Source organism: Oncorhynchus kisutch, linkage group LG4, assembly GCF_002021735.2.
Source record: "Oncorhynchus kisutch isolate 150728-3 linkage group LG4, Okis_V2, whole genome shotgun sequence".
Taxonomy (NCBI): Eukaryota; Metazoa; Chordata; class Actinopteri; order Salmoniformes; family Salmonidae; genus Oncorhynchus; species Oncorhynchus kisutch.
The window spans coordinates 76,970,163-76,996,968 of record NC_034177.2 but is presented as its reverse complement, the minus strand read 5'-3'; the positions used below and the strand labels follow the sequence as shown (position 1 = coordinate 76,996,968).

At 41.8% G+C, this 26,806-nt stretch overlaps 1 protein-coding gene across 2 annotated transcripts in view; it reads left to right on the top strand.

Annotated features, from left to right (window-relative positions):
- Positions 1-26,806, top strand: part of LOC109890014 (attractin-like protein 1) — a 313,206-nt gene that overhangs the window by 161,221 nt on the left and 125,179 nt on the right. For both annotated transcript variants that reach the window (XM_031823665.1, XM_020481961.2), the window contains 3 exons: positions 2,533-2,627; positions 2,827-2,905; positions 5,673-5,830. In XM_031823665.1, the coding sequence (XP_031679525.1) occupies positions 2,533-2,627; positions 2,827-2,905; positions 5,673-5,830 (332 nt within the window). The remainder of the gene's footprint in view (positions 1-2,532; positions 2,628-2,826; positions 2,906-5,672; positions 5,831-26,806) is intronic.

The window sequence follows — 26,806 nt, the reverse complement described above, 5'->3', positions numbered from 1 at the left end:
GTAATGTATGCATGTCAGTTAGATTATCCAAGGTAAATAGTTGTATTGTTTTGCTGATGTCAGTTTTAATTTGCACACTGAGCTTTTGCACCACAGTGGATAATATTATATCAGGCGTGAAATCTAACATATTGAAACGTGTAGAAAATGATTGTGCAATTTGACAAGTCTTCCACTTTTCATAATGTCATTAATTGTCTTCTCTTCTTCTGGATAACACACACTCTCTCATTACCACAGAAACAAGAGGGGTTCTTTGAGTGAGCACTGCATTGCTCTAAATAACATTAATACTCACAATACTGGCTCCAAACACCCCAGAAATTCTCTGCTTTTAATTTCACTGGACTTCTGTGTCCCCTTTACAGAGCATGTGGAACTTTCTGAAGTTTACTGATGACCCTTATGGGATAAACAACACACAGCAATGTGTGTGCCCGGAGCGGGAGGGAGAGAGAGACACACACATCGGCTTTGATCTGATATCTGCTAATTCCGTGACGGCTAAACAAAACCAACTATTTGTCAAACATCATTTCCTTTCGTCTTGCTAAGGCTTGAAATATGTGCTCTGAAAGGATGTCAAATGAAGTCTTCTCTGAACTCTGCAGGAGTGTTTTATTGTCAAGTTAGAACGATGACAAACAATTGTTTGTTCTCCTGGTGCGTAAACACATTCATGGCAGATTTAACATCAGTTCATAGAAGCCGTGAAACGGGGGAGTGAATGGCACAGTGTGAGCTTCTGAGGCAGAGACGTGTGGTGTATTCAGCTGTCATTGACAAGTTATGAAGATGGCATTTCCTATTAGGGAGTGGGATTTGGTTGTGATGGCCAGTGTGTGTGTATAGCACAGGAGGCTGGTGAGAGGAGGATGGCTCATAATAATGACTGGAATGAAGTGAATGTAATGGTATCGAACACACAAGGAAACCATTCCATTTCAGCCATTGCTATGAGCCCATCCTCCCCAATTACGGTGCCACCAGCCACCTGTGGTATATAGGCCTTGCTTTTACCCAGTCCACAAGGACAGTATCCCTGCTGTTTTCTAATGCTCCCTGACACTGAATTGATCAGTTCATAGCGTTGACTGCCCATAGAGTGCACATACCTGGCGTCCTAGGTCTGATCAAAAGGCATGAAGGCTCAGCAACCCCTTGAGGACCTGAGTTCAGTTGTGCACCCCCTGGTTGAACCTGAAATCCTCTAAAGTTAATAACACTGATCTGAAGGGTTAACAGTGAAATGTCCTGCTGAGCATATTGACAATCCACTAGAGACCGTCTCTCACATGGCTCCTCCTAGACACTACCCTCTGAATCAAGGGCTTTCTTCTGAATGGAATCAGACAAGGTGACCTTTCTAGATTCCTGCTGAGGTACAGATGTTAAATGTTCAAAATCCCTGCATTACACCCCACTGTGGCTCGTACTATGAGGCCCTGTCATTGAATAAGACAAACATTTATAAAAATAGAACTGGCATTGAATCCCAGTGAATATTTTCTATACTGAACAAAAATGTAAACGCAAAAATGTGTTGGTCCCAAGTGTTGGTCCCACGTTTCATGAGCTGAATAGAATATCCCCAAAATATTCTATATGCACAAAAAGTTTATTTCTCTCAAATGTTGTGCACACATTTGTTTACATCCCTGTTAGTGAGCATTTATCCTTTGCCAAGATAGTCCATCCATCTGACAGGTGTGGCATATCAAGAAGCTGATTAAACAGCATGATCATTACACAGGTGCACCTTGTACTGGGGACAATAAAAGGCCACTCTAAATTGTGCAGTTTTGTCACACAACACAATGCCACAGATGTCTCAAGTTTTGAGCGAGTGTGCAATTGGCATGCTGACTGGAGGAAGGTCCACCAGAGCTGTTCCCGGCGAATTACATTTTAATTTCTATACCATAAGCCACCTCTAACGTCGTTTTAGAGAATTTGGCAGTACGTCCAACCGGCCTCACAACAGCAGACCACGTGTAACCACGTCAGCCCAGGACCTCCACATCCGGCTCCACATCCGGCTTCTTCACCTGCAGGATTGTCTGACCAGCCACCCCGACAGCTGATGAAACTGAGGAGTATTTATTTCTGTAATAAAGCCCTTTTGTGGAGAAAAACGTATTCTGATTGGCTGTGGGTGGGCCTATGCCCTCCCAGGCCCACCCATGGCTGTGCCCCTGCCCAGTCATGTGTAATCCATAGATTAGGGCCTAATGAATTTATTCCAATTGACTGCCTTACATGAACTAAACCTAGTAAAATCATGGAAATTGTTGCATGTTACGTTTGATATTTTTGTTCAGTATATTAGTGGTACACCCATGTCATATAGATCTTCCTCTACTCTTGTTTGCGCTGATTGCAATACTGCATTATTGATATGAAAATGAAGGTAGCCACATGCACTTGTGGTCTGTTTCTTGGGTAACTCTTCCGGCTGGGGTTCTTCAGACTGTGTGTCCCTGCACTTTAAGAAGACGGTCCCTGATCTGCTGTTTGTCTCTGTCCCTGCAGATAACCTGCTGATTGACTACCAGTTCACCTTCAGCCTTCTCCAGGAGGATGACCACCACTACACCGCCATCAACTTCATGGCCACTCCTGAACAGGTCAGTCACTACACAGAGGTGTCAGACACCATGGGCCCGAGGAACAGGTCTCATGTAGCCTTTCTGTTATGTATTTAATGCATCTATTTTGCTGTGAAACAGAGAACCCACATTAGCATCATTCCAAGTCATTCCAAACCATCATAGTGTTGGTTTGGAATACGTGTGTTTGACCTTCTTTTGTGTTCATATTTTACAGAGCAACAAGAACCTGGACATGTCCATCAATGCGTCCAACAACTTCAACCTCAACATCACCTGGTCTATTGGATCAACAGGTAACTTGTCTTGTTAGATTGTCATTTGCCATAGAGTGGATCAATATGTGCCATAGTGACTGTTTATTTGACAACATGTTGAGGGCTTTCCCTCTCATTTGATTATATTGTCCACCTTTGCTACACTCACTACGGTCTACGGCAGATATCCCCCACTCAGCGTCAGACAGCGTACATCTCCTGCGCTACAGAATCCAATGTAGGACGTTATTCACCTAGGATGGGAAAGAAACTCATATAATCTCTCTTTGTCATCTTTTCCAGAGGGATTGGTACTTTTGTTGTTCTGGTCCGTGTCCCTCATTAGACAAGAATGTCTGTAGGGGAATGCCCCTCTTGACAAATGTAGGGGAGATAGTTTTTAATTATGGCATTGGTGTTTTTGTGTGATTTCAATTAAGATACAACTTTGCCCAGTCTGTACCGGGCCCAGATTATTATAATTTTTTACTTGATTTGAGAGGAAACTTCAGGGCTTGAATATATGTGCAGAGCAATTAGAGTGAGTGTGTTATGTCATTGATAAATTGGTTGGGGTCATCTTTTATTAAAGCTGTCCCAAAGTCTGGCCTGTTAATGCAGTATTCTTGATAACGTCTTCATTTTGGACCACTTAAAATATAAATGCATGTCTGTTTTTTTTAAGAAAGTACATTTCCACTCTCCTTATATATTTTCAAGCTTCTTTTGGACAGCTCAAAAATGACAAGGGGATACGTAGTTGAAGATGGGAGAAAGTTGGATGGGTCCACTCAGGGAGTGTTACCGCTCATAGTTCTACCACAAAATGTACATGCATCTACAGTATAATGTATGCTCTGAAACTGTCATTGTACTGGACTCACTCTAGACTCACTATAATTGTGAATGCCAGTGATTGGTAAAGTACTCAATTGTCATACTTCAGTAAAAGTAAAGATTACTTAATAGAAAATGACTCAAGTAAAAGTCTAAAAGTATTTGGTTTTAAATGTACTTAAGTATCAAAAGTAAATGTAACTTATAAAATGTACTGAAGTATCAAAAGTAAAAGTATAAACCATTTCAAATTCCGCATATTAAGCAAACCAGACAGGACCATTTTTTAATTTGTTTTATTGACGGATAGCCAGGGGCACACTCCGACACTCACCCATCATTTACAAACCAAGCATTTGTGTTTTGTGAGTCCGCCAGATCAGAGGCAGTAGAGATGACTCTAATTCTAAAATGCCACTAGCCTGGCTAATCTGTTTTCTAAAACGCCACCAGCCTGGCTAATCTGTTTTCTAAAACGTCACCAGCCTGGCTAATCTGTATTCTAAAACGTCACCAGCCTGGCTAATCTGTTTTCTAAAACGCCACCAGCCTGGCTAATCTGTATTCTCAAACGCCACCAGCCTGGCTAATCTGTTTTCTAAAACGCCACTAGCCTGGCTAATCTGTTTTCTAAAACGTCACCAGCCTGGCTAATCTGTTTTCTAAAACGTCACCAGCCTGGCTAATCTGTTTTCTAAAACATCACCAGCCTGGCTAATCTGTTTTCTAAAACGCCACTAGCCTGGCTAATCTGTATTCTCAAACGCCACCAGCCTGGCTAATCTGTTTTCTAAAACGCCACCAGCCTGGCTAATCTGTTTTCTAAAACGCCACCAGCCTGGCTAATCTGTTTTCTAAAACGTCACCAGCCTGGCTAATCTGTATTCTAAAACGTCACCAGCCTGGCTAATCTGTTTTCTAAAACGCCACTAGCCTGGCTAATCTGTATTCTCAAACGCCACTAGCCTGGCTACTCTGTATTCTCAAACGTCACCAGCCTGGCTAATCTGTTTTCTAAAACGCCACTAGCCTGGCTAATCTGTATTCTCAAACGCCACCAGCCTGGCTAATCTGTTTTCTAAAACGCCACTAGCCTGGCTAATCTGTATTCTCAAACGCCACCAGCCTGGCTAATCTGTTTTCTAAAACGCCACCAGCCTGGCTAATCTGTATTCTCAAACGCCACCAGCCTGGCTAATCTGTATTCTCAAACGTCACCAGCCTGGCTAATCTGTATTCTCAAACGTCACTAGCCTGGCTAATCTGTATTCTCAAACGTCACTAGCCTGGCTAATCTGTATTCTAAAACGTCCCCAGCCTGGCTAATCTGTATTCTCAAACGTCACTAGCCTGGCTAATCTGTATTCTCAAACGTCACCAGCCCGGCTAATCTGTATTCTCAAACGTCACCAGCCTGGCTAATCTGTATTCTCAAACGTCACCAGCCTGGCTAATCTGTATTCTCAAACGTCACCAGCCTGGCTAATCTGTATTCTCAAACGTCACCAGCCTGGCTAATCTGTATTCTCAAACGTCACCAGCCTGGCTAATCTGTATTCTCAAACGTCACCAGCCTGGCTAATCTGTATTCTCAAACGTCACCAGCCCGGCTAATCTGTATTCTCAAACGTCACCAGCCTGGCTAATCTGTATTCTCAAACGTCACCAGCCTGGCTAATCTGTATTCTCAAACGTCACCAGCCTGGCTAATCTGTATTCTCAAACGTCACCAGCCTGGCTAATCTGTATTCTCAAACGTCACCAGCCTGGCTAATCTGTATTCTCTCTCGACTGCCATCATGAAACTCAGTTTTTGTTCGACTGTTACAACTGTCACAGCAGTACCTATCCCCAATCACACATACCAGTACCTAGTACCTATATGTGTGATTTGACTATCACCAACTGTACTATCCTCTCAGTATCCTTCCTTTGACGTCTTACACTATGACCCACCTCTCACCCCCAGCTGGCACCATCTCTGGCGAGGAGGTGCCCATCGTGTCCAAGACCAATATCCAGGAACACAGAGACAGCTTCTCCTGTGAGAAGTTCAACTTCCGAGTCAACTCCAACATCACCTTCTATGTCTATGTCAGCAACTTCTCCTGGCCAATCAAGATCCAGGTAAGGTTCTGTCAGTAGTGATCTAACCAACCACAAATGAGGTATGAAAAAACAACAACATTTGTTTAACAACTTGAATGGGTTGTCAGAGGGTTACTGTTTCCAATGGGGTAATAGCCCTATGTCTTGAATGGGAATTATTTGGAATGCAATTTCTCCATAAGCACAGTTGACTGTCTCTTGGTTCCATCGATATATTAAGTGATTGTACTTAATCAGATTGAATAGAACTGTAATAATGTGAACAACTGAAGGCCTTGCTGATTGCAGACACAGCAGGACCCTCATTACCCCTCTGTTCCTATAGCAGGTTAAGCAACACAGAGGATACACTACCATTATAATGAGTTTGTATAATTCATTGTTTTTCTTTTGGTAGAATGTTCCACTTTCTAGGAAGACAATTACAGGACCTTAGTATTCACACCCGTTGCCTTTTTCCACATTTTGTTGTTACAGCCTGAATATAATATTTATTACATTTCGATTTTGTGTCACTGGCCTATACACACTACCCCATAATGACAGTGGAATTATGTTTTTGGACATTTTTACAAATTAATAAACAATGAAAAGCTTAAATGTCTTGAGTCAATAAGTATTCAACCCCTTCGTTATGGCAAGCCTAAATAAATGCAGGAGTAAAAATTTGCTTAACAAGTCACATAATTTGCATGGACTTTTAACATGATTTATGAATGACTACCTCCTCTTTGTACACCACACATACAATTATCTGTAATGTCCCTCAGTCAAGCAATGAATTTCAAACACAGATTCAACCACAAAGACCAGGGATGTTTTCCAACGCCTCGCAAAGGGCACCTAATGATAGATGGGTAAAAAAAAAACAGACATTGAATATCCCTTTAAGCATGGTGAAGTTATTAATTACACTTTGGATGGTGTGTCAATACACACAGTCACTACAAATGTACAGGTGTCCTTCCTAACTCAGTTGCCGGAGAGGAAGGAAACCACTCAGGGATTTCACCATGAGCCCAATGGTGACTTTTAAACAGTTAGTTTAATGTCTGTGATAGGAGAAAACTGAGGATGGATCAACAACATTTGAGTTACTCGATAATACTAACCTAAATGACAGAGTGAACAGAAGGAAGCCTGTAGAGAATAAAATATTCCAAAACATGCATCCTGTTTGCAACAAGGCACCAAATACGAAGGTTCACCTATTCCTCGACTGAATAACTGCATACAATTACAACTGACTCAGTATAGAGGAATTATTTGATTAACACTATTAAATGGATCGTTGTGTGCTTTTGGAAAGCCTATTGTATTTCTCATACAGTGTATTCAGAAACTATTCAGACCCTTTGACCCTCTACAACTTGATTGGAGTCCACCTGTGGTAAATTCTATTGATTGAACATGATTTGGAAAGGCACACACCTGTCTATATAAAGTCCTACAGTTGACAGTGTATGTCAGAGCAAAAACCAAGCCATGAGGTTGAAGGAATTGTCTGTAGAGCTCTGAGACAGGATTGTGTCGAGGCACAGATCTGGGGAAGGATACCAAAAGATTTCTGCAGCATTGAAGGTCCCCAAGAACACTCTGGCCTCCATTTTTAAATGGAAGACGTTTTCGAACCACCAAGTCTCTTCCTAGAGCAGCCGCCCAGCCAAACAGAGCAATCGGGGGAGAAGGGCCTTGGTCGGGGAGGTGACGAACAACCCGATGGTCACTCTGACAGAGTTCCTCAGTGGAGATGGGAGAACCTTCCAGAAGGACAACCATCTCTGCAGCAATCCACCAATCAGGCTTTTTATGGTAGAGTGGCCAGACGGAAGCCACTCAGTAAAAGGAGCATGACAACCCACTTGGAGTTTGCCAAAAGGCACCTAAAGGACCATTATACCATGAGAAACAATATTCACTGTACAGAGAGATCCTTGATGAAAACCTGCTCCAGAGCACTTAGGACCTCAGATTGGGGCGACGGTTCACTTTCCAACAGGACAACGACCTTAAGCAAACAGCGAAGACAACGCAGGAATGGCTTCGGGACAAGTCTCTGAATATCCTAGAGAGGCCCAGCCAGAGCCCGGATTTGAACCCAATCTAACATCTCTGGAGAAACCTGAAAATTGCTGTGCAGCGATGCTCCCCATCCAACCTGAGCGAGTTTGAGAGGATCTGCAGAGAAGAGTGGTAGAAACTCCCCAAATACAGATGTATAAGCTTGTAGCTTACTACTTATGTAAATGTGGTATTTCAGTTTATTTTTAAAATATTTTTTTTCTTCTAAAAAACTGTTTTTGCTTTATCATTATGGGGTATTGTGTGTAGGTTGATGGAAAAAAATATATATCCATTTTACAATAAGACTGTAACATAACAAAATGTGTAAAAAATCAAAGGGTCTGAATTCTTTCCGAATGCACTATATGAACCCAGTGAATAATTCCCGCCTCCAAAAATATATATAAGGTTTTTTTCTTCCTGCAATGGATTTGATCGGTTCATAGGAATGTTCAGAAACAATATCTCTTTTAAACAATATCTGTCTCTACAGAATATATAAATATGTTAAATGTCTCGAACTCTCGGTGTGTGTCTTTTTAAGGCGTAAAACCTTGATAGAACGACATTGAGCATAAATTATAATGAAACGTGTTTGGCGAAAATATCATCTTTAATGATCCGTGAGTTCTGCAGTGTCACCATCAATTACTTAGGATTGCCTTAAAACTGAGACGGCCGTACAAAATATTCATGGTTTAATCTTATGAACCATAAAATTGAAGTAGACTTTGGCAGTGATATTTTAAGGTAACTGTCACACGCAATGTTGTGATTAAACGGACTGAAATCTGATTGAATGGACTGACTGCAAACATCGTGCCTAGTTAATTGACACTGAGATCCACTCTAATAGTCCTGAGCAGAAAGAAAGAAAGATGGTGGTACAGGATATGCTAGACATATGTTGCAATGGGATATGTCAGAGGAGTAGAGCTACACATCTGGGACAGTTGCACACTCCAAAGCTCATACAGTATTTGGGATTCCTTTCCTAGTCCCTACTGCTTTTCTGGGTAAGGACTGGCACAATTACCATACAGCCTCATAACCGATGGTTATGGATGAATACAGTCATGAAAAGAAATAACCATCATAACCATTTTGCTATTCGGCCAATTACAGTTATTCCATGACCATCACAGCATAGCATCAGCTGGCCTTAGATGCAGCAATCAAACAGATTAACATCATTAGAGGAGAACCTCCCATATCAAATACAGGCAAGTTGAAGGTGCTCTGGTAGGATTCCAATATGAATGCAGTTGATTGCAGACTGTCCTGGCTTGTGTTTAGGTCATCCGTCCATCGATCGGGGCTCATATGTATTTCCCATTAATGCTGTTTTATCAGAGCGCTATTTAGATGTGATGGTAACGTGAGACGTTAATTATCATGATGAGCCCTATCCCGCAGAGGTATATAGAGCCGTCTCAGCCGCAACTCTGTCGTCAGTAACACGAGACCAGGCCTGGCCGTTCTATTGACCTCGGTGGCTTCCGATACAGACACGGTAATGATGAGGAATTGCCCAGAGGATTCCTAATGGCCAGTCTCAATCATGCTCTAAAGTTTGGTTTAGGATGTAATGTGTATACGATTTTTTTTCAAATCTAGTGATGGCTCACTATCGGCATCTGTCCTTTCAGCTGACTGAGTGACTCGCGTGTTGAGAAGAAACTCGTTGGATTTTAAATCCAAAATGAGATGCAGTTTTTCCAGGTTTCTGTAGCTATTGTTATGTAAATACTCTTTCAGACCAGTCATATTGTAAGCTTTATTCTGGGATGCGCAGGCCAGGTCAGTCTAGCTGTGTCCTCTTCAGAGTGTGTCAGATAGAGGCAGAGATGTGTTGCTCTGTGGCCTTGGCTTTCGGATGCTGACAAGAGAGAGATTACTATCACCACCAAGACTATGATTAGTATACGTCATCCCTGTCCTCTCCTCCACTCTCTCTTTCACATCCATTCTAAAAGGTTTTTACTCAAAAGAAATTCTCATTCACGGATACACACAGAATAACACCCTCTCTGAATTAAATGAACCCCTTTGAATTTCAATTTGTTTCCTGGACAAAAATAAGGGATTGAATATTGTCTATAGTTTCCAAATCTGGTCTGTGAGGTGTAGGGCTGTAGCAGTCATTACATTTTGTCAGCCGGTAACTGTCATGCAAATAACTGCCGGTCTCACGGTAATTGACTGTTAATTAACAGAAACCCGTTTAGCATCTCCGGCTTCCACATGTAGCCTACAAGCCCCCGATACTGATCTTTGTAACATCTACTTTTTAGTCTAATAAATCCATTTAATATAGCCTACACCATCATAATAGATCCGTAAGTAGTCTATTTCAGAAAAACTGAAGAGTATATTTGGTGCGACTGATTATTAGAAAAAAGTTGCATGAAAGGCTTGTGCTCATCTCTGTTTCCTGCGCAGGCGGCACACTCTTCATCAGTCTCTCATTCACAATTTGACAAGCACTTGATAATATTCTCACCCATCAGACTATTGTCAATTTAATCAGAAAGTATTCACAATCCTTGACTTTTCTCCCCAAAAATGGTCTTATAGCCTGAATTTAAAATGGATTAAGTTGGGATTTTGTGTCACTGGCCTACACACAATACCCCATAATGTCAAAGTAGAATTATGTTTTTTTTTAAATGTTAGCAAATTAATAAAAATTGTGTCAATAAGTATACAACCCCTTTGTTGTGTGTAGCCTAAATAAGTTCAGGAGTAAAAATGCCCTAACAAGTCACATACATTCAACGTTGTTTTTGAATGACTACCTCATCTCTGTACCCCACACAAACTATTATCTGTAAGGTCCCTCAGTCGAGCAGTGCATTTAAAATACAGATTCAACCACAACGACCAGGGAGGTTTTCCAATGCCTCGTAAAGAAGAGTAGATGGGTAAAAAAACAAAACAGATGTTGAATATCCCTTTAATTACACTTTGGATGATGTATCAATAGACCCAGAGATACAGGCGTCCTTCCTAACTTCCTAAAGAAATGTACTTTTTGTCCTGAATACAAAGTGTTATGTTTGAGGCAAATCCAACACAAACACATCACAGAGTACCACTCTTCATATTTTCAAGCATGGTGGTGGCTGCATCATGTTATGGGTATCCTTTCCATCGGCAAGGACTATGTAGTTTTTTAGGATAAAAATAAACAGAATATAGCTAAGCACAGGCAAAATCCTAGAGGAAAACCTGGTTCAGTCTGCCTTTCAGTAGGACAATAACCTAAAACACAAGGCCAAATATACACTGGAGTTTCTTACCAAGACAATATTGAATGTTCTTGAGTGGCCTACTAATGACCATCAGCGGAATCAGAGTGCAGTTTTGGAGAAGCCTAGTTACCGTGACTCAACGGTCACATGTAATTTGATTTGGGACTGCCGGTGTAGCGGTAATACGGTCACCATAACAGCCCTAGTTAGGCGGTCTACCTAAGAAACCTAGATCCTGGTTATCTAACAGCATTTTACACAAACATTTTAAAGAGCGACTGCCTTTAAAATGCTACATTTCCCTTTGAAAACAGCTTACGTGGCTTCGATTCAAACACACACGTTATTCTAGTGCCAAAATTGACTAGATAGTGTCAAAAGGATAATTTTGTTTATAAAGTCAGTCTCGTCTGAAACGGAGTTTGGAATATCCGTGCGTCACAACGGGTAAATGAAGGTTGGGTTTTGATTTGATGATGTCCATTTGCCCACTAACATGGGGTGAACAGCTGAGTTGATAGCTCTCTATCCAATAGTATAAACAGTGAAACAGACCTGACCAGCAGCTCCCACTCTGTTTACATAAGACAACACGTTGTGCATTTCTGAACTTGAGAAACACTGCACCAAACACCTTAGTTAGATGTAAAATTGCGCATCTAAAACATCCTTGTCAAAGACGTCAAAATTCAGTACAGATTTCTTGAGTTATGTTAGATTCATTCGGGTTATTTTGAGGAAGTGAAATAGGTCAGGAAACACACCTCCAAGACTGAAATCTCGCTTTTCTAATGAGCAACAGAAAAACACGTGCCAATCGGTGTTTTCAGTGGCTCTTTAAACCTTCCCCCACATACAATGTGTGTCTTAGACATGTCTATATCTCTAGAAGCCATTTCAAATGACTTTGCTTCACTGTCTTCCGCAGATTTCTACATGTATTGTTATGGTAGTCTGCATGTAAACAAGCCCATGACGCCCTTCTCCTATAGGAGGCCCTAGATTGACCGTGACCATTTCAGTCCTCGCTAACAGTGCCAGTGTAGTCGCGTGCTGTTGTACCTGACATGATGTTATTCACTGTGGCATTAAGACTGGGTGTAAGGATGGTCCTCCTCCTTCCCCCGGTCTTGGTCTGATTTTCAGCACAACCACCATCCCAGATGACCCTCTGAGCTGTCCAACACACTGCCTGAATGACTGAGAGCCGTGTCTCACTGTCTGACTCTAATGGACCGTCTCAGTGGTGACAATGACTGAGGGCTTGTCACACATTCCCCACTAAGCGATAGCTCTCTGTCTCTCTCACTCACGCATACTTTTTCAATCCACTTCACAGAACTTAATCAGATCTGAAAGGGACATCCTCCTAATTAAACACTCGTAAACACAAGGAATATGAAGCCCCTAAATTTGACAGATGTCTGTGTAGTGCTGTCACTTTTCCACGAACTTCTAGAGGAAGAGGGACAGCTAGGATACAGTGTATGTGTGGGTGTGTGCTATACTTGTTATATTTATAATTGGTGTGTATTGACATGTTTCATAAGATTATATTTTTTTTTTTACATAGATACGTGTTTGTAAATAAGCATGTTTTTCACATTCCGGTTTGCATGCCGTGCTCTAGTCCTCCACCTCCTCACAAATGACATGTTATTATTCATAATTCCAATTAGCGTACAGTCATGAGGACAATTCACTGTGGTTTCCATGGGATACATTAGCGCACCATTTCTGTGATGTATTGCCGAGCTGTACCGGGAAGTATTTCTGGCCCATTGCTCTTAGGGGGTTAAAGACTGCACCGGACGGATGATGGACGCCCAGTCCCACCTCCCCCCTCCCCCCTCGCTGTTAGTGTGAGTATGCCCCCTGTAGCTGAATGACATCACCCCTGCTCTGAGGGCTGGTTGGAGGGCAGAGTGAGCGCTGCTGATTGTTTGTCCTCGTAGAACAGATTTTGATTGAATCTGTCACGGTGACTTCGCACCTTCTTCCTGACTCAGTTTTTTTCTACCATGTCATCACACTTTACCAAATTTTTTCCCCTGTTTTTTGGTTTGTTGGCTTTGTAGACCCAGGAGATGATAACTCTACTAGTCAAGGCAGTATGATATTCTTTGTCACACATTTTATTGGGACATGTTTCTCTCTCTCTCATTGCCTGTCCTACAAATCCATGTCATCTGTCTACTATCATTTGAACGGTGTACTGTACCTGCTACCTTCCTGCATTTATTGGCTCGGTATTTTCTGTTTGAACTTTTTTTAATTAACAGAAGAAGAGTTCCCTTTGACCAATTCTTATTTGTCAGCAAAATCAAATCAAATGTATTTATATAGCCCTTCGTACATCAGCTGATATCTCAAAGTGCTGTACAGAAACCCAGCCTAAAACCCAAACAGCAAGCAGTGCAGGTGTAGAAGCACGGTGGCTAGGAAAAGCTCCCTAGAAAGGCCAAAACCTAGGAAGAAACCTAGAGAGGAACCAGGCTACGAGGGGTGGCCAGTCCTCTTCTGGCTGTGCCGGGTGGAGATTATAACAGAACATGGCCAAGATGTTCAAATGTTCATAAATGACCAGCATGGTCAAATAATAATAATCACAGGCAGAACAGTTGAAACTGGAGCAGCAGCACGGCCAGGTGGACTGGGGACAGCAAGGAGTCATCAGGCCAGGTAGTCCTGAGGCATGGTCCTACGGCTCAGGTCCTCCTCCGAGAGAGAGAAAGAGAATTAGAGAGAGCATACTTAAATTCACATAGGACACCGGATAAGACAGGAGAAGTACTCCAGATATAACAAACTGACCCTAGCCCCCGACACAAACTACTGCAGCATAAATACTGGAGGCTGAGACAGGAGGGGTCAGGAGACACTGTGGCCCCATCTGATGATACCCCCGGACAGGGCCAAACAGGAAGGATATAACCCCACCCACTTTGCCAAAGCACAGCCCCCACACCACTAGAGGCAGAACTACTCTAATTTTCTATATGATTAGTTTGGTGTGAGTGACGATATACCTGTCAGGATGAGCTCAGTATACTCAGCAAAGTGATACCCCGAACTTCTCATGTGTAGCACATTTCCTCGAACTCCCCCTGCACCTCCAGAGTGTATCCAGTTTGTCTGTTTAATGAAGGCTTTGAGTGTGAACGCCTGCCCCTATCCATCACCTACCCAGCCAGCCTGCCACCACACAGAAACAAAAGCTGTATGAATCCTGCCTTCTCATCCATTCTCCTCTTCCCACTGACTCCTGCGTGGCCGGGCCTAATTCGGCCGATTAAATGGGTTTCAGTGAGGCGGCCATGTTGTTTCCCCCACTCTGGGCACACGATTGGTCCGTGATTAGATTTTCTCCCAACACAGAGTCACTTATTTACCCTTTCAGCGGACATCATTAAATAGAATGCCTTTCATAATGTAATTGCTGACAGGCACTGTGCGGTGTACCTTAGTAGCCGCTCGCCATCCGACGATGGTAGTAACAAAGTGTCCTTTATTGGATAAAAGGGAAATTGAAACAGCACATACAACATAGCACAATCTGTATCTGATGATAGAGATCCTCTTTCCTATGGATGTAAGAGGAGAGGCCAGGTTAAGTGTTGCCTGTTTAAAGATACGGGAACTGGAGATAATATCATTGCTGCTGATTGGGGGTTCAAGTGACTCATGGTCATTAATATCTACCGCAATGCAGAGGAATTATAATGATGTCGCAACAGGCACTTAAATCTGAACAATATGACAGTTGTTTTTCACTTATTTTCTCAAATAAAACCAAATTGGTGAAATTGATCAGTTGATTGGTGAAATTGGTTAAATTAATCAGTTGACAGATGTCTCTGGGAAACACTGTTAACTTTAGCAGGAGAAATGTCTAACTGTAAAACGAACAGACACACAAACAAATTAACTATGAAGGACAGTCAACCATAGACCCCCAAAAAATTTATTCCACTCAATAATTCCAATGTATATCTCTTTACCGCACTCGACATAAACAGTAGTATCCACCGCACTCGATATAAACAGTAGTGTCTACCGGACTCGATATAAACAGTAGTGTCCACCGGACTCGATATAAACAGTAGTATCCACCGCACTTGACATAAACAGTAGTATCCACCGCACTCGATATAAACAGTAGTGTCCACCGGACTCGATATAATCAGTAGTGTCCACCGCACTCGATATAAACAGTAGTATCCACCGCACTCGATATAAACAGTAGTATCCACCGCACTCGATATAAACAGTAGTGTCCACCGCACTCGATATAAACAGTAGTATCCACCGCACTCGACATAAACAGTAGTATCCACCGCACTCGATATAAACAGTAGTGTCCACCGGACTCGATATAAACAGTAGTATCCACCGCACTCGATATAAACAGTAGTGTCCACCGCACTCGATATAAACAGTAGTATCCACCGCACTCGATATAAACAGTAGTATCCACCGCACTCAATATAAACAGTAGTGTCCACCGCACTCGATATAAACAGTAGTGTCCACCGCACTCGATATAAACAGTAGTGTCCACCGCACTCGATATAAACAGTAGTGTCCACCGCACTCGATATAAACAGTAGTATCCACAGCACTCGATGTAAACAGTAGTATCCACCGCACTCGATATAAACAGTAGTGTCCACCGCACTCGATGTAAACAGTAGTGTCCACCGGACTCGATATAAACAGTAGTATCCACCGCACTCGATATAAACAGTAGTATTCACCGCACTCGATATAAACAGTAGTGTCCACCGGACTCGATATAAACAGTAGTATCCACCGCACTCGATATAAACAGTAGTGTCCACCACACTCGATATAAACAGTAGTATCCACCGCACTCGATATAAACAGTAGTGTCCACCGGACTCGATATAAACAGTAGTATCCACCGGACTCGATATAAACAGTAGTATCCACCGCACTCTATATAAACAGTAGTATCCACCGCACTCGATATAAACAGTAGTGTCCACCGCACTCGATATAAACAGTAGTATCCACCGCACTCGATATAAACAGTAGTGTCCACCGGACTCGATATAAACAGTAGTATCCACCGCACTCGATATAAACAGTAGTATCCACCGCACTCTATATAAACAGTAGTATCCACCGCACTCGATATAAACAGTAGTGTCCACCGCACTCGATATAAACAGTAGTATCCACCGCACTCGATATAAACAGTAGTGTCCACCGCACCCGATATAAACAGTAGTGTCCACCGGACTCGATATAAACAGTAGTATCCACCGGAATCGATATAAACAGTAGTGTCCACCGCACTCGATATAAACAGTAGTATCCACCGCACTCGATATAAACAGTAGTGTCCACCGCACTCGATATAAACAGTAGTATCCACCACACTCAATATAAACAGTAGTGTCCACCACACTCGATATAAACAGTAGTATCCACCGCACTCGATATAAACAGTAGTGTCCACCGGACTCGATATAAACAGTAGTATCCACCACACTCAATATAAACAGTAGTGTCCACCACACTCGATATAAACAGTAGTGTCCACCACACTCGATATAAACAGTAGTGTCCACCGCACTCGATATAAACAGTAGTATCCACCGCACTCGATATAAACAGTAGTATCCACCACACTCGATATAAACAGTAGTATCCACCGCACTCGATATAAACAGTAGTATCCACAGCACTTGATATAAACAGTAGTATCCACCGCACTCGATATAAACAGTAGTATCCACCGCACTCAATATAAACAGTAGTATCCACAGCACTTGATATAAACAGTAGTATCCACCGCACTCGATATAAACAGTAGTATCCACCGCACTCAATATAAACAGTAGTATCCACAGCACTCGATGTAAACAGTAGTGTCCACCGCACTCGATATAAACAGTAGTATCCACCGCACTCAATATAAACAGTAGTGTCCACCGCACTCGATATAAACAGTAGTGTCCACCGGACTCGATGTAAACAGTAGTGTCCACCGCACTCGATATAAACAGTAGTATCCACCGCACTCGATATAAACAGTAGTATCCACCGCACTCGATATAAACAGTAGTGTCCACCACACTCGATATAAACAGTAGTGTCCACCGCACTCGATATAAACAGTAGTATCCACCGCACTCGATATAAACAGTAGTGTCCACCGCACTCGATATAAACAGTAGTATCCACCACACTCGATATAAACAGTAGTGTCCACCGCACTCGATGTAAACAGTAGTATCCACCACACTCGATATAAACAGTAGTGTCCACCGCACTCGATATAAACAGTAGTATCCACCGCACTCGATATAAACAGTAGTATCCACCGCACTCGATATAAACAGTAGTGTCCACCACACTCGATATAAACAGTAGTGTCCACCGCACTCGATATAAACAGTAGTATCCACCGCACTCAATATAAACAGTAGTATCCACCGCACTCAATATAAACAGTAGTGTCCGCCGCACTCGATATAAACAGTAGTGTCCACCGCACTCGATATAAACAGTAGTGTCCACCGCACTCGATATAAACAGTAGTGTCCACCGCACTCGATATAAACAGTAGTGTCCACCGCACTCGATATAAACAGTAGTATCCACAGCACTCGATATAAACAGTAGTATCCACCGCACTCGATATAAACAGTAGTGTCCACCGCACTCGATGTAAACAGTAGTGTCCACCGCACTCGATATAAACAGTAGTGTCCACCGGACTCGATATAAACAGTAGTATCCACCGCACTCGATATAAACAGTAGTATCCAGCGCACTCGATATAAACAGTAGTGTCCACCGGACTCGATATAAACAGTAGTATCCACCGCACTCGATATAAACAGTAGTGTCCACCGCACTCGATATAAACAGTAGTATCCACCGCACTCGATATAAACAGTAGTGTCCACCGCACTCGATGTAAACAGTAGTGTCCACCGCACTCGATATAAACAGTAGTGTCCACCGGACTCGATGTAAACAGTAGTGTCCACCGCACTCGATATAAACAGTAGTGTCCACCGGACTCGATGTAAACAGTAGTGTCCACCGCACTCGATATAAACAGTAGTATCCACAGCACTTGATATAATTAGAAGTATCCATACATTGGTTTGCACTTATGACCAAAGCTGCTGCTGACTATTTTGTCCTTGGAGAGTGTTTTTGAGGGACCCTGCAGGGTGGAACTGCTGGATAGCACTCTTCCTGGTACTAGGAACCCATTTGGGCCTGTTTTCAACCTCCAACACCCCCCACCCCCCTGCAGTCATTTCCGTTCCCAGAGACCAGAACATGCACAAACCTCTGGTGATGGTTGTTAGCGCACGACAGGCTTTATTGAATATCAATGATGCTGCCATTACATTGGGAGAAGAAGGAGAAGCAGTGAGTCTAGTTAGAAAAAAAAGTATTTACGTGTCACTGCACAATGATACAACAATACAAAATACATATACAAAAATAACACATTGTGGAGCACTCAAATAGAGTTTTGAGACACACTAAAACCAATCCACACACACACACACACACACACACACACACACACACACACACACACACACACACACACACACACGTATGCATAAACTCAAAACAGAGTAGAGTAGAAAATAAAGGACATTTACGTCTCCGTTGGAGGACAAGGCTTTGGCACAGGCATTAACATTATTCTTACCTATTATAATCTCACGTAATTTATTATTTTCATGAAGACCGTTAATTTTCATTTTGTCTGGACAGGTGACAAAAAATATCCCAAATTTCATTGTATAACCCACAGTAAAGCATGAGCGTCGGTTTCAATGTTTCATTGTTACAAAAATAACATACACGTTTATCTAGGGGAGTGTCTACATTTTGCAAAAGATATTGCTTGAAAACAGTACAGGGGGTTCTGTGCCAAAAGGTCATTTTAAAAAGGCAGTGGGTGCACAGTTTGTTACGTTCAGGTTTGTTTATCAGTTGGTACCACTTTAGTTCATTACTCTCTAAAAGTGCTGATTGAAAAGCATTCCGGTCTTTTCTAGATTACTGTCTGTTTGTATCAGTGAGTCATATGGATGGATTTAAAAAAGGCATTGACATGGTACTGTATATAACATTTTTATTTGCAGTTGTACCATTACAAATGCAAAAAACACACGTTTACATAGACGTGCTGCAAAATCTCAGCCATTTTCTTTTTAGAATCCAACGGCACTGGTGATGCCAGCCTTTTCCAGCCCATATCTCCCTGAATAGCAGCATTTGGCGTGTATTTACCCACACCAAGGTCAAATCTGCAGGCACTGTTAAAAACAGCATTAATACTAGTATAATTTCTGTTCCCCCATACCACTGCAGCATAAATAATAATTGATAGCACCAATGAATCAAAGTTTAGTGAAACATTTTTAAAGGTAGGCCACCAATGGCTTTACACTTTGTAACAATGGCACCAAGGGCACGATTTGCATGGTTAGCTATGTTCTTAAGACACATATTGTAATCAAAAAAGTTCATTAATAATCAACCCCCAATACTTGGACTCACTGACGACATCTAACGTGGCAGGACAACAAAAGAAGAAAGAGTTCTAGGCCCTGCTGAGTTCCTATAGTGTACTACCTTAGTTTAATCTACATTGATATTCCGTTTCCATTGTTGACACCAGGAAAAACAACATTTAACATTTCTTCAAGGTCATCTTCCATTTCAGAGATCAACACATTGTCATCTGCATAGAAAAGAACAGACCCTCATTCATTGTTAACAGATTATTTTTTTCTAGGACCAGAGTCAGATCGTGAATATACATTGAGAACAGAATAGGTGATAAAATGCAACCCTGTTTTACACCAATGTCAACGGGGAACCAATCTGTTAGGCAGCCATTAACTCGAACACAACATTTTACATTATCATTATCAGGCATTTCAGGATGTTGCCGTTTCGACCAATTGACTCCAGATTGTCTCATAACATGTATGACCGATAGAAAAACTGGAGAGAAAAAAACAGATAGGAAAAAAAGTGGTCAAATAGAATGTCTCTCTATACGACTTTGTGACTTTATTCAATATTTAGATACAATACAAGATTAAGATCACTTTATTGGTCAATTGCACACAACCCAGCAAACCGGGGATGTCCTGAGGACATTCGGCGACGTTCCCAATAGGTTCCTTGAAGGTTTCGACGTGACGTTATCCCACTGACTTTCTGAGAACATTCTAACAATATTGCGTGAATGTTCTCTGGGGGACATTTGTCTAGCTCCCTGTATGTTCCCAGGATGTCACTAAGGACCATGTCAATACCTTTTGGGGACTTTCTCAGGGCTTTTGTTTGACTAGTCCTTACTAGTCATGTCGCATGATGGTCCCAAGGGAACGTTTTCTGGGGGACCTTTTAATAGTTCTCTGTCTGTTCCAGGGACATTTTTTGAACGTTGTGTCATGGTTCCCTGAAGGTGCCCTGAACATTCTTGGGACGTTGTGTCATAGTCCCCTGAACGTTACGTGGGACATTGCATCAAGGTCCCCTGGAGATTTTGTCTAGTTCCCAGTTTGTCCCGAAGACGTCCCATAGGATGTTGTGTCATGGTCCCCTGGAGGTTTTGTCTGGTTCCTGGCTCGTCCCGGGGACATCCCTGAGGACCTTTTTTTGAAGTTCTTGGAACGTTGCGTCATGGACCCCTGGAGGTTTGTCCTGGGGACGTCCAAGGACATTTTTGGGACGTTCTTGGGATGTTTAAAAGTTAATATTCTGTTAACTCATAATCAAATAATGTTGTTGACTCGTCCGATACCCGTATTGGTGGCCAAAGCACAAATTGTAGAATTAACACTTAAAAGCCCCACCTCAGAGAGTATGATGTCATACTCCTGAAGAGGATAAGCTGGCCAATCAGCGGTCTACTCGTATGAATATTTTTAATGATTAGTATATGCCCTTACCATTCAGTTGTTGGGGTTCGCCCACACCATTACAACACAGAAAAGCTGCTTTTTAACTTACTTACAATTTTTTGGAAGGAAAACTATTTAACTCCTATTGTAATTAATTGTAGGTCATATTTCTGGAAACACTTGACAGTTACTTTAATGTGGGCCTCTGGGCCTTGGAGACTTATCATTGACTTCAGAGGCTTGTGACTGTCTCTTCCCTCTCTCTCTTGGTTTGGTCTCACTCCTAGCAACTCAAAGAGGTTACTATTCAGCTTTAGAGGGCACTGTCACTCATTACATTCTTAACCTCTGATCGCCAATCAATTCGATTCTAGTAGAGAGGGAGTGGAGCTGGAACAGAGGCCTGTGGGATGGGACTGAGTGTTTGTGTGGAAGAATTCCCCTCTGGCTTCATCATCTTATGTGATCTGTTGACTGTCCTCTATGTATTATTAATACAGTTGGCTATTTATAATATCCATGTTCCTTTTTAGTTATGGTAGAAGAAACCCCCTATCAACGGAACGTAATTCAAATATTGCACATTTACATATTTAAACTGATCTACCATACACCATCAAATGGACTATCTCCACCCTGTAAAAAACCTGGAGGCCTGCTGAAAAGGCTCAGACTAGCAAGTTAACATCACTTCCTTTTCCTCAAAGAGCTTCTTAATGAAACAAAGTAAAAGGCAAATGGTTTTGTAAGAGTCAAATTCCACAAGTGAGTGCGGAGATAAAAACGAGTGAGTGCTCTTTTATGATGAAGGGATTTTGTCCATGCGAGCAGCTTATGTCAGGAGCAGTGATATGGACAATTTGCTCGAGTTCCAGCGCCACCGAGACCTGTCGATGACGCTACCGCTGTACGTCTCCTGCAGAACAGGGCCCGCACTCCGTATCGATTGTTGTTGCTTTCCCGACTGCGGCTGTCGTAAGTTGAATGGCCATCCTCGCCACCGTGCGTCAGCCGGGTGTACTTGAGGGCAGAGTGCATTGACGGCAGACCAAGGCTACAATGTGAGAACACTCTTAATGGCGTGTCCCTCTGGATGAAAATCACCCTTTCTCATGTTTTTCATTGGGAGGCAATTTCACTAGAAACATACATGCCAGTAAATCATGGAATCCCTTCAGCTGCCAATGTACCTCAGAGGTATTTTTCAGACATGGCCAGGTGTTTGACCAGTAAAGTGCATACATCGTTATGTCATGACTCATCTTTAATGTATAGGAACTAGAATAACCTACCAGAAACATAGTCCTCCGTGGAACAGCATACATTTCTCCTCTGTTCAAAGTGAGGAGGACATTCAAAATGAACCAACTCATGGCCCTTCTATTAGGTGGATTTCTGCTCTTGGCTTGATGAAAAGAATGGAAATCAATTTTATACCTGCAAAATAATCCCATTTCTATGAACGACATCAGCAAAGGCACAGACCCTTTTGAGGAGTCGTAGCTGAAGGCAGTAGCTTTGTAATCACAGCAGGCTCAGTGTGGCCCAACACTGAACTTGATTGGCGAGAAGGGGGAAAAATTGTTGATCATCGGGACTGATACCAAGTCAAAAAATCATAGAGGGTGGTTCTGTATACAGTAAATTACAGGTGTTTTTGAGTTAGTTTGTGAACTTAGTTTTGCTTGTGGTGGGGGAGCAGGGGGGACTTGGTCAATCAATCAATCGATCAATCAAATGTATTTACAAAGCCCTTTTTAACTCCACAGTCATCACAAAGTGCTTGTACAAAAATCCAGCCTAAAACCACACAGAGAAAGCAATGCACATGCTTATCCTTCTAGTTTAGTCTGTGTGTTTACTGCCATTGTATGTACCAGACAGGATTTCTTCCACTTAGTCCAGGTAAACTTGGTTAAGCAGGCCACTGATAAACAACATAAATCAACACATTGTGGAGAAATGTTTACATGCCAACATATTAACATGCCATTCAATGTCCGCTGTCATGAGCTAAAACATGAGAAAATCACAGTAGTGAAAAATGTGGGTGGTAAATTTAGTCATGAAACTACAATACTGATATTGTAATGGGAGAGAACCTATGCTGCTGCAGCTAAATCCGTTTGCATCACAGAGAAAAAGTAGTCCCCTTATGTAACGGTTCATAGCAACCACTAGCCTTAGGTAAAGCATTACTATGATTGAGTAATGTCCAGAGAGCCCACTCACCTGGTGTCCCTTGACTGGAAAGGCCCTGATTAGCAGGGAAGGAAGATAATATACAGTACCAGTCAAAAGTTTGGATACACCTATTCATTCCTGGGTGTTTCTTTATTTTTACTATTTTCTACATTGTATAATAATAGTGAAGACATCACAACTATGAAATAGCACATATGGAATCATGTAGTAACCAAAACAGTGTTAAATAAATCTAAATATATTTGACATTCTTCAAAGTAGCCACCTTAATGACAGCTTTGCACACTCTTGGCATTCTCTCAACCAGCTTCATGAGGTAGTCACCTGGAATGCATTTCAATTAACAGGTTTGCTTTGTTAAAAGTTAAGTTTCTGGACATTTCTGGCCTGGTCTTTGTTTCTGGCCATTTTGAGCCTGTAATCGAACCCACAAATGCTGATGCTCCAGATACTCAACTAGTCTATTAAAATGATACACTTGGATTAGCTAACACAACATGTCATTGGAACACAGGAGTGATGCTTGCAGATAATGAGCCTCTGTACGTCTATGTAGATATTCCATTGAAAATCAGCCGTTTCCAGCTACAATAGTCATTTACATCATTAACAATGTCTACACTGTATTTCTGAACAATTTTGATGTTCTTTTAATGGACAAGAAATGTGCTTTTCTTTCAAAAACAAGGACATTTCTAAGTGACTCCAAACTTTTGAACGGTAGTAGATATATAATCATATTCAGACCCCTTCCCCTTTTCTACATTTTGCTACATTACAGCCTTATTCTAAAATGGATTAACCCCCCCCCACCCCCCATAACTCTACACACAATGGCCCATAATGACAAAGTGAAAACAGGTTTTGAGAAATGTTTGCAAAATATAAACCTGAAATACCATATTTACATAAGTATTCAGACCTCCCTTCGATGAGACTCTAAATTTAGCTCAGGTGCATCCTGTTTACATTGATCATCCTCAAGATTTCTAGAACTTGATTGGAGTCCACTTGTGGTAAATTCAATTGATTGAACATGATTTGCAAAGGCACACACCTGTCTATATAAGGTCCCACAGTTGACGGTGCATATCAGAGCAGAAACCAAGACATGAGGTCGAATGAATTGTCCGTAAAGCTCTGAAACAGGATCGCGTCGAGGCACAGATCTGGGGAAGGGTACCAAAGAAATCCTGTAGCGTTGGAGGTCCCCAAGTACACAGTGGCCTCTATTCTTAAATGGTAGAAGTTTGGAACCACCAAGACTCTTCCTAGAGCTGGCCGCCTGGCCAAACTGAGCAATTGTTCTTCTGTGGAGATGGGAGAACCTTTTGCAGCACTCCAGCAATCAGGCCTTTATGGTAGAGTGGCCAGACGGAAGCCACTCCTCAATAAAAGGCACATGACAGCCCGCTTGGAGTTTACTAAAAGGCTCCTAAAGGACTCTCAGACCATTAGAAACAATATTCTCTGTTCTGATGAATCCGAGATCATACTCTTTGGCCTGAATGCCAAATGTCACGTCTGGAAACCTGGCACCATCCCTACAGTAAAGCATGTTGTTGGAAGCATCACACTGTGATGATCATTCAGCAAGTTTCCCCTATCAGCATCCAGCCCAATATCATTGTGAATGGGTTTAAAATATATTTCAAAAAGATAGTCCGCTGAAATTAAATGGTGATTTAAATGCATCAATGCATTTTCTTTCTGTAATGAGGCCAGTGTCTGAATTAATTTGTTGTGGCAAAGAAGAAGAAGTAGAATCCTTCAGGGATTTAGTTTTCCAGAATTTTGTCGGGTTCCCATTACAATCCGATAGAGCAGTTACATAATAATCAGATTTAGCCTTTCTGATTTGTCTTACACAATGATTCCTCAGTTGCATAAAAGCTTACCAGTCCGGTCCTAAGCCTGTGTTCCTGGCCTTGACACAAGCATTATCTCTTTTATGAATGACTTCTGATAATTCCGGAGTGTACCAGGCATTCAATCGACCTTTAACCCTTAATTTTTTTAAGGGAGCATGATTAACTACAATAGTATTGAAGACATTTCTAAAAAGGCTTAAAGCTAAATCAGGTTCAGGGATAGCTGCCATAGCTGAAATGCAATTAAGGTCACAATAAAGATAAAAATAAAGATAATGTAAAAAGAAATTTAAAAAAATGTAATGCCTGTTAACTGAAGTTTTTAAAGTTCCTCATTGTGATGACACGAGGATGATTTAAAAAAATATATATAAATACAATTATTCCCACATTTCTAACACAAACAACTGGGCAATGGTCACTAATGTCTTGGGCGAAGACACTTTCTCTGGTGTATTTGTTAGGATTAGATCAATCAAAGTTGACTTTGAAGAATATTTAGGTTTGGGCCGTGTAGGCTTAGTAACCAGCTGGGTTAGGTTTAGATCATTGCACATGTCTTTTAGATTGTCTGAAGCCTGCATTTCCAATCATAATCTAGGTCCCCCAGGATATTAACTTCTGATTTAGTAAAAGAAGACAAACTAGTTAACTCCTCAAGGGAGGACGGTAGACCGTTGGAGGACCTTAGACCCCAGTAACAGTTATAGATACATTTTTCCCCAGACAAAGGCTTAAGATACTAGGCCCCAAAAAAGACAAGGGAAATGGATTTCAGTAAAGAGACCAATTATTTTTTATAAAACAAATGGCCACTCCACCACCTCTACCTGGTCTGTCAGGTTTGTACACATTATAACCCTCCGTATTAATATCCGAGTCCAGAGTGTCCCCAGAGATCCAAGTTTCAGTCAATACCATAATGTCCGGATTCATCTGCATAGCCCAGATGAAGATGTAATCCAGTTTAGGAAGGAAGCGCCTGATGTTCACATATATCAACCCAAGTCCTTTACGATTTTTAAAGTCACATGGAAACTCCAACTCAAACGAGCTGTGTTCAATAGGCTGTTGCAGGCCCTGTCTGATGGTTGATATTGATATACTTGGTACGGCTATAAGATTGCATAGAACTGAAACATTTGGTCTATCCCTATTAGTAATAGGGGAAGAAGTAGAAATGTGAATGACCTTTCCAAGGTTAGCGCCATAGGGCTTGAGGCCGCAGCCAATGCCAATATGAGGAACTCTCAGAATAACCAATGATGGAATGTTATAAACGGACTTACATGGGCTTTGGTTGCTATCACGCAACAGCCCAAGCTGTTCAAGTTTATGGAACTCACATTTGAACTCAAAGAATTGGGTGAGCAGAACACAGTGGGCTTCTCTTTTGATCTAACAATAGCAGATCTAAGAGTGGAGTTCAAACGAATGGGTACATGATTACAACTGGAAACCCCCCTGGCATTATAGACAACAGTACGACGTTAACTCTTAGAAAGGATGGGAGGTATTACCTGAGTGGGGAAAACAACTTATCTGGTAGAAAACGACCTATGCGACATCGATATTAGTCAAACATTTATTCTACTGTCAAAATTGACTACAAAGTGTAAATAGGGGGAAAAAATTCAGTCAGTCTCGTCTAAAACGGAGATTTGCAAAATAATG